The following is an 8,819-nucleotide window of genomic DNA, read 5'->3' as shown; positions in this document are numbered from 1 at the left end:
GTTTCTTCTTCTCTTTCTTTATGTACAGTTCAAAACGAAAAATTTCTCAAGGACTTATATTAAATAAAACCACAAATCACACTAAGTCAGAATTTTATTAAGTTTCTGCTCGAGAGCCCTCCTCCTCTCGACCTCGTTCCGCAGCTGATCCTGCAACCTCTCGTTCTCCATCTTGATCGACACCAACTCCTTCTGCGGCCCGTCCGAGTTCTGGATCTGTTTCACGATACTCTCCAGCTTCTCTTTTTCCCTCTGGATGTCTCGAAGTTCCTCCTTCAGCTTTTCGTCTGTGCTCTCAAAGTCCGAGCCGTCATCGAACTGCGCCCCCTTGTACGAGGCCTCTCTCGGGAGTGACCGATGCTTCTGGCGGCGACTGCGCATGTTGTCCCACTCGCGGTACTGCTTGCCCAGCTCTTCCACAACTCTGCGAACTGCGCATTCAGACTGTCTCAGCATTTTTTGGACGTGTTCGTCACCTACATCACAGAACATCGATTAGTACAACGGGATGGCGAGGAATTACGAGGAAATGTCCATCTCACCCGTCAAGGTGACCATCTTCTTGGCGATCTCCTGCAGCTTGTTATTCTCTGCCTTGGCTGCGTCCAGCTCCCTCCTCATGACGCCCACTGTTTCATACTCGGACTTGTTCGTCCTCCGTGCTCCCCGCAAGATCTCCTCCTTCTCCGTGAGCTGCCTCTCGAGCTTCCCGATACGACATCTCGCGCTGCACAGCTCCCTCTCCAGCTCCTCGATGCGCGTCTTGTAGCAAAGCGTCTCGCACGAAACGCCCTGGATGGAACTCTTCAGCTGCGTCTGAACGGCGGCCAGTTTTTCTTCCGAAGCGGCGATCAGCTGGTCCTTTTTCTCGACCTCGGCTCGCATGTTACTCAAAGCCTCGCGCATGCGCGACTGAAAGAGGAAAATGAAATATCTATTTACAAATCGCCATCTATGAAATCTACAGAAGACTCAAAGTCAGTGGCAAAACGATCGACTGCCGATGAGATTCGTTCTGTTTCACAGCAACTTCCACTGCCAGGTACCTGATTGAAAAACAGAGCCCAAACACATTATAGGCCGCAAATGCGTTACTGGACTAGAACAAGCCTGAGAAAACAAGAACGACGACATTGTCATCCATGGTATCGACTATTGATTACCTGTGTTTCATCCTTATTCCTCACGAGGCTATCGATCTGGTTAACCAATCTCTTGATCTCCTCCTCTTGCTCCCTAATGCACGACTCCAAGTCCATAACCTGGAAAAACAAAAACGAAAAGATATATTTCCCGAAAAACATCAGTCACTAATCAATCTCCTTCTCCATCTACCTGCTTCACCAAAGCGTCCCTTTCCCTCGCCATGTTCCTGGACTCCTCGATCTGCAACTTCATCATCTCGCACTGGCACTCCATACCCAAAATCTCCTCGTACTTCAGCTTGTAGGCGTCCCTCTCCAAGACGGCGTTCTCCAAGCACTTGCACTTCAGCATCAAGTTTTCGTTGTGGACCTGGACGTGGGAGAGCTCGTTCAGTTTGATCTGCAGCCTGTCCCTTTCCAGCTTTAGCATCTCGGCTTCCTTGGCCTTGGATCGCAGAGACTCTAGCTCGTTGTTCATCGCTTCGATTCGTTTGCACATTGAATCTCTTTCGCATCTAGAGAAGAATACAGGAGAATAAAGAATATAGGAGGGATGTTTCGAGAGGATTTGGTCTGTTGAAGATATCAACAGACCAAATGATATCATTATGGTATCTGGGACTGTTGTGAATAATTGAGTCGTTGACTAAAGTCGACGATATCTCCCCTTGCGATTAACTCAAAGATTAACGTGGTTTCCCATGTCGGGCAGTTGCAAAGTCAAGTTTCGACATCGACCTCCACCAAAATTCTTCCTCTGCCTTCCACTGCAAGGCAAGTAGTCTTCGGCGGTCGATGTCGAGGCTTGGCTTGGTAACTGGTTTGGCAACTGCCAACCTAGTTGCCAAGCCAAGCTGAGTTCTCTGCCGATCCCACAGATGGCGTTTTCGTAGGGGGGAATGCCCTTGACCTGATGGCGAAAGCCTAAACTCCTCTCAATGAAAAGTACTGAAATTATGGCTTTTTACGTGAACTATGTGCGAAGTTGATTTTTTTCCCAATTAAAAGTCAAGTGGAAGACTTTTGATGACTGCTCTATATGAGAGAAGGGTTAATGACTTACAACGAAAACATCCCAACTACCTCAAATTTTGTTGTTCCTTTTCCAAACAAATGCACTTGGATTGGGTCCTCTTCAACTCGTAGTCAGTATTCCGATCGTTCTTGTTGTAGTACTTGAGCGTTTTTTCCAGCTCATCTGTTCTTTCGGCTTTCTCTCTCAACTCCTCGAGCTGCATTTCCAACTGTTTCATCTTATCCACTTTCTTCTGCATTTCATCCCTCTCCGCTAAGGCTTTGTCCAGCATATCGGATCGATTCTTGTAGATTTCGTAATCTTCTGGAACCTCCATCTTCTCTTTGGCTTCTTGTTCGAGAATTTCCAGTTTGTGAGCCAACTCGTCTCTCTCCCTCTCCAGCTGCTCGATTCTTGCTACCGCTGTTGGTTCGTTGTCACCGGACAGAAGAGATCTCGTTGATTTGAGTATCTCGTTCTCTTCTTCGATGGCTTTCAATTTCAGGCAGTACCTTTTCAGCATCTCGACTTCTTTTTTTATCATTTCCGCTTCCTGTTCTGGAGACAGATTTCCGCTGCGCATTATGAGCATTTCTTGTTCCAGAGCTTCTATTTCTTCTTTGCAGGATGTCGGCACTCCCAGGTCGCCGACGTTGTTGAATTTCTGGAACATGAGATGAAAGAAAAGAAGGTTTTCAAGTTCATAAAAAGGTTTACCCAACCAACGGCTCAAAGTCGTGTGGAAACATTAAATAACTGGATTCTGAGGAGAAACACAGAGAGAAGAGATAACGGTAGCTTTTTGAAAAATATCACTGTATGGGAAAGTAGACAATCTATGAAGCATATGTTTCAAGTTTGAAGACACTGCGTTGTTTAGTATTTGTTTGGCAGCCATCAATAGATTAATTTGTGAAAATGGAGAAAATTGGACATCGTTGTATGGTCCTCAAATCCTTGTCCTAGATAACTTCAGGTTGACCAGGCTCATCTTCGAGGTTAAATTATCCGGAACGAAATTTCGCAAACCATGTAATCTGTTTCTGCGAAGTTCTTTGGTATCAATAGAAAAATATTGTTGTTTCAAACGCGTTTAACTTAATACTACTTTCAAAGAATAATTTTGAAACAGAATTTATGTGAACCAAAAATAAAACTGGACCCAAAATAGACCCTTGTAGAACTCCGCAAGTGATAATTCTCAATGAACCGGCATTTTCACTAGCCACAGAAACTGTTTTCTGTCACACAAATACTTTAGTATGATATCTTGGTCAACAATCTTTTTCTGGTCCTAGAGCTAAACCATGGATATGGTCAAACGAGCAAAAACATCTCCGGTTGGTTCATGATAGTGTAATCCATGTTCTGATTGTAGTTGAAATTTCTGAAAATTTCAGTTGCCCTTAACAAATGGAAACGGCCAAGACTGAAGAAACAATGGAAGTAATAAGTGAGATCTATTTAGAAAAATTGACGATGATGATGATGTTGATGTTGACGATGAAGAAGGCAACTTTTTTAAAGTTGTAGACAGTGAGTTGCAGTTGAGAAGAGTCATTGTTCATACATACTTTCAATGCATCGAGTTCTTCTAAACAATCTTGTATTCTTTTATTGAGATCGTCTCGTTCTTTTCTCAAGTTGTTAATGCTGTTTTGCTGTTCATCACATAGAGCATCTCTAGCCTACAAATTACCAAATAACAGTTATTTATTGGAGACTATTCAAGATTTTCGTTGCACACAAAGTTTCATCAACATATAAACTCAACAATTTCGAGTCTTTTATATTTTTGATACTACAAGTCAAGAAACTTATGCGCCAGCGTTTTATTGAAACAGCTGTATATTGTGAAATCGTTGTTAAGAGACATTACTATTATTATCATCATATTTTAATTACCGCTAACTGATCCTGTAGTTTTTGTAACTCATCTGGCATATTATCGGCCTTTTCCTCATCGTCGGACGACTTTTCCTCGCCTACTGGCGTTTTACCTGACCCATCACGTTCAGTTTTTATATCGACACCGTTTATTTGTTCATCATGAGCAGGCTGCCCTTCATCTGCAGATCTCCTAGGAGCCTCCAAGTCACTCTCTTTTTTGGCAGATATCCAATCAGGACTTTCGTCCTCTGCTGTACTGGATCTGGTAGGCTCTTCTTCTAGTTGTTCCTCCTTCACCTTTGGGAAGGTGCTTTTGTTTCTGCTGTTAGTTTGAGCTTTTACCTTGATACTACCAACTGGCGACTGTGCTCCTTTCAGTCCTTTTAATTTGGAGCTTATTCTGACAGGTCCGTTGGCTTTGACAAAGTAACTGCTGGAAACCTCAGATCCTGGGATTGTGCGGGTTAGAGCTTCAATCTCGGCTTGTTCTCTAGAGTGACGTTCTTTAGCTGGGCACTCGCTGGATATCGAACTCTTTCTTCGGTCGGATTCATCTTCTGGTATAGGTTGTGACGTGGAACTCTTCCTTCGGTCGGATTTCTCTTCTGGTGTAGGTTGCGACGTGGAACTCTTTCTTCTTTCAGATTCCTCTTCTGGTGTAGGTTGTGACGTGGAACTTTTTCTTCGGTCGGATTCCTCTTCTAGTGGAGGTTGTGATATGGAACTTTTTCTTCGGGTCGATTCAGCTTCAAGTTTAGGCTGGGAAGTCTTCGATCGGGACTGGCTGGTGACTGATTTGGTCTTGCTGGTGACTGATTGGGTTTTGCTGGGAACGGATTTAGCCCCTCGGGATACTGGTCGAGCCTCGAAAGTAAAAAAAAATGTGTGGATTGCATATTACGTAGTGCAGAGCAAAGGTTACTAGGAAGGAAAAAATTATTCGTATAGTTGACAGCTATTCACTCAAAAATGTTCCAATAGAGTGAGTTGTTATCATTTTCAGTTAAAGTGTCCGCAAGGTCACTATCTAATTGAATTATATGATGGTTTTTTTATTTACTTTGAAAAGAAAGCAGCAATGTCACTGACATTTTGCAAAAATATCCAAGGTCCATACCAAATTTATCATACGAAATATATTTTTTCCTGAAACTAGTACACTGTAGTTTGAAGGTTAGGACCGCCAAGACATATGTTCATATACAGTTTTTTCTCAATAGATTCAGAAATAACCTCAAAAATGCATTTTATTATAAAATAGACAAACAGAACGAACATTTTTCACATGAATAAGTCAAGATAACACTCATTTTAAACCTGATAACTGCATGTATTAAATTAAATTCTTACCTCTATAACATCTTCACGATAAGCTTCGTCGTATCCCATCTGAAAAATTGATTATATTTTTTGTAAGGATCATATTTGCTGATTGAAGGCATAGGGAAATCAATGACATATTTTCTTTATCTTTGGTTTCGCCGTACTGTGAAAAAAATATTACTAACATTATTTTTTTATTATTCTGAAAGATCGATGCAGAATTTTATTCACGAATTACATGAAATTTATTGAGTTTCAAATCCTGGTCTATTGCACCATAAGGGAAGCAAAGAGACCATAAAAAAAAGAAGAAGAAGAGTTTGAAATCGTGAAATTGGACTATGCTGGAAAGTACACATAAATATATACGAGTACATTTAAAATTAACAATGAGAATAAAAAGCTAATATTCTGGAAATAAAAAAATCAATACTTCAAATATAAGTTGATTTTTTCCTACTCACCGATCTAAGTTGAGCATCGGACCCGACCTGAAAGAAACATGAATGTTATTTCTGTAACAACTAGCATAATTTGCCTTCTTACATATTGGGCCCCATCCAGACAAATCTTGGTCATTTGTTTCTTCTGTAAATTAAAATATTGATAACTTTCTTTCATCTAAACAAAATATTTCTCAAGAAGATGGATAAAAACCGTTTCCAATTGTATTGATTCATTTTCCAATCATATTGTGACTGTTGCGCTATTATTTCTTCTCAAGCATTATTTGTAAATAAATCATTAACCTAATGGAAACCCCAAGACAATTACGTTTTCCGTAATCGCCGCTTATTACTCCTGATACGAATACCATTGATATTTTGATAGGAGCCAAGTGATGAAAAACAAAACTAGTAAATCAGCATGAAATATTCGTTTGTATATAAAATATATTATTATAACTGGAATTGAAACTTTCACCAAGGACATTACTTTGTTCACAGCCAATTCCAGTTTTCTTATACACTACAGTGGATCATTAGAAATGACAGAGATACTTACTAATTCTATCAATTTTCGTCTGTCTTCGTTTCTCAACTTGCAACCTCCCAAAAAATTCCACAGCTGTGATAAACATCTTTTGAGCTCTTTTATACTCGTGTTTTTATCGGCCATAAGAGTACTGATTATAACATCTACAGGAACAAACTTGCCAAAACACTGGAGGAAAAGAACAATAAAAAACTTTATGTATTTGGTAGATTGGAAGTGATATTGAGACAAGACCCAAAGAGCCAAAGTTGACAGACTCTACAAGCTGCTAGAAACCGTCTCTATGCAATCTTGCTAAGAATGATTTCGAGACTGAACTCAAAGGCAAAGGAAAAGCTCTTTTCGACAGGGATCATCAGCCTCATATTTTGTAAGGGAAAGCATCTGGAAATATAGAAACATAGGTTTTCAAGGTAATACTTGCTGTAATGACTTATACTTCAAAGCTCTGAAAATAAAATATGCAAAGGGCCACTATAAATCTACAAAGGGCTACCATAGATGTTCTCAGTACCACCATAGATGTTCTCAGTACCACCATAAATGTTCTCAGTACCACCATAGATGTTCTCAGTGCAATAAATGTTGTAAGAACTAAAACTTTCAAGCTTCAGAGAGATACTCTTCAAAAGCCCAGCAAAGATATGTTTAGTGTCACAGAGGACCACCATATATATTCTCAGTGTCAACATAGATGTCCTCAGTGTAATATCTGCTTTAAGAACTCATACTTTCGATTTTTAGAAAGAAAGTAGGCAAAGGGCCACCATAGATCCACCAAGACGTTTTCAGTGTCCCAAAGGGCCACCATAGATGTTCTCTGCTGTGAAAACGTATATTTTCAACATTCAGAAAGAAAATCTGCAGAGGGCCACCATAAATCTACAAAGGGCCATCATAGATGTTCTCAGTGTCACCATAGAGGTTCTTAGTACCATCATAGATGTTCTCAGAGCAATATCTAGTGTAAGAACTTTTCAAGATTCAGAAAGAAAATCCGCAGAGGGCCACTATAAATCTACAAAGGGCTACCATAGATGTTCTCAGTGCCACCATAGATGTTCTCAATGCAGTATCTGATGTAACAACTTATATATTTTTTCTAGCTTCAGAAAGAAAATCTACCAAGGGCCACCATAGATCTACAAAGGGCCACCATAGATGTTCTCAGTGCATTATCTGCTGTAAAAACTTATATTTTGAAGATTCAGAAAGAAAATCTAGAGAGGGCTACCATAAATCTACAAAAGGACACCATAGATGTTCTCAGTGCCACCATAGATGTTCTCAATGCAGTGTCTGATGTAACAACTTATATATTTTTTCAAGCTTCAGAAAGAAAATCTACCAAGGGCCACCATAGATCTACAAAGGGCCACCATAGATGTTCTCAGTGCATTATCTGCTGTAAAAACGTATATTTTCAGGATTCAGAAAGAAAATCTGAAGAAGGCCACCATAAATCTACAAAGGGACACCATAGATGCTCTCAGTGCCACCATAAAAGTTCTCAGTGCCACCATAAAAATTCTCAGTGCAATATCATCTGTAAGAATTTATACTTTCAAGCTTTGGGAAGAAAATCTACAAAGAGCCACCATAGATGTACTCACTCTTTCAGTTTCGAGCTGAATCAACTCCAAAATATGCTGCCTCCTGTCCTCCACTCTGCCACACCATGCCCTCAGATCCACTGCAGAGGGGTACGTCTTCAGTCTGGCTTCGGACCTTCGCCTGACCGGTCTGAGGTCTCCTCTGTCCATGAACACTCTGGCTCTCTTGTTGACGAAAGACATGTTTATGATCGCGACCGATATTTGTTACTCTTCAATTTTGGTTATGCGATGAAATAGGAAGAATCCGAAGATTAACATCCCGATGATCTGAAGTTGATGAGAAGTTTGATGTTTCGGATGACGTCTCGATGACGCAAGGTTGACGCAGGTTAGGTTATTGCTTGTAACTATTAGGAATTTTGATTGAGGATGCGGTTTCACTATAGCCGCTAATTTACCCCATGAATACAAAGTGATGTCTAGCATAGGTACAAGTAATTTTGTAACCGACTCTGTACAGAACCTCTTGATTCCCACATTGTATAAAATATTCCAAAGGATTTTATGACTTGATTTTAGATCTTGCAGACTTGCAAGTTTTTCGAGTGTGAAAACCGTGGATTTTTGTAATTTCTTCCTGACGTTTCGCTGGCGCGAATGGCTAGCTTCTTCAGAGTTTAAACCATCATGGCTTGCTGTCCGGACAGAAGCTAACCACTCTCGCCAACGAAACGTCAGGAAGAAATTCCAAAAATCCACGGCTTTCAAACTCGAAAAACAAGGACACTGAAAACCTCAGCCGCGAAAGTCTCAACCATTTTGTCGCTGTCATTATATTTTTATTATCATTGTTCGTCGTCTCTCGCCCGTTGCATAACCATATCCATAAAAATT

General features: G+C 40.5%; 1 protein-coding gene across 1 annotated transcript; it reads right to left on the bottom strand.

Moving 5' to 3' along the window:
• Positions 1-76: 76 nt before the first annotated feature.
• LOC111517148 (uncharacterized) lies at positions 77-8,383 on the bottom strand. The gene is made up of 12 exons (XM_023173215.2): positions 7,983-8,383; positions 6,379-6,537; positions 5,920-5,961; positions 5,838-5,864; positions 5,401-5,439; positions 4,066-4,914; positions 3,735-3,848; positions 2,229-2,824; positions 1,336-1,660; positions 1,164-1,262; positions 543-912; positions 77-476 (listed from the first exon to the last, which is right to left on the bottom strand). The coding sequence occupies exons 1-12, from the start codon at positions 8,163-8,165 to the stop codon at positions 82-84; spliced, it is 3,198 nt and encodes a 1,065-aa protein (XP_023028983.2). The 5' UTR covers positions 8,166-8,383; the 3' UTR covers positions 77-81.
• Positions 8,384-8,819: the final 436 nt, after the last annotated feature.

Source organism: Leptinotarsa decemlineata, unplaced genomic scaffold (assembly GCF_025532065.1).
Source record: "Leptinotarsa decemlineata unplaced genomic scaffold, Ldec_3_MD MMD2_P_RNA_scaffold_5, whole genome shotgun sequence".
NCBI classification, from domain to species: Eukaryota; Metazoa; Arthropoda; class Insecta; order Coleoptera; family Chrysomelidae; genus Leptinotarsa; species Leptinotarsa decemlineata.
Note: the sequence above shows the minus strand (reverse complement) of the source record. Positions and strands in the feature narration are given on the sequence as shown.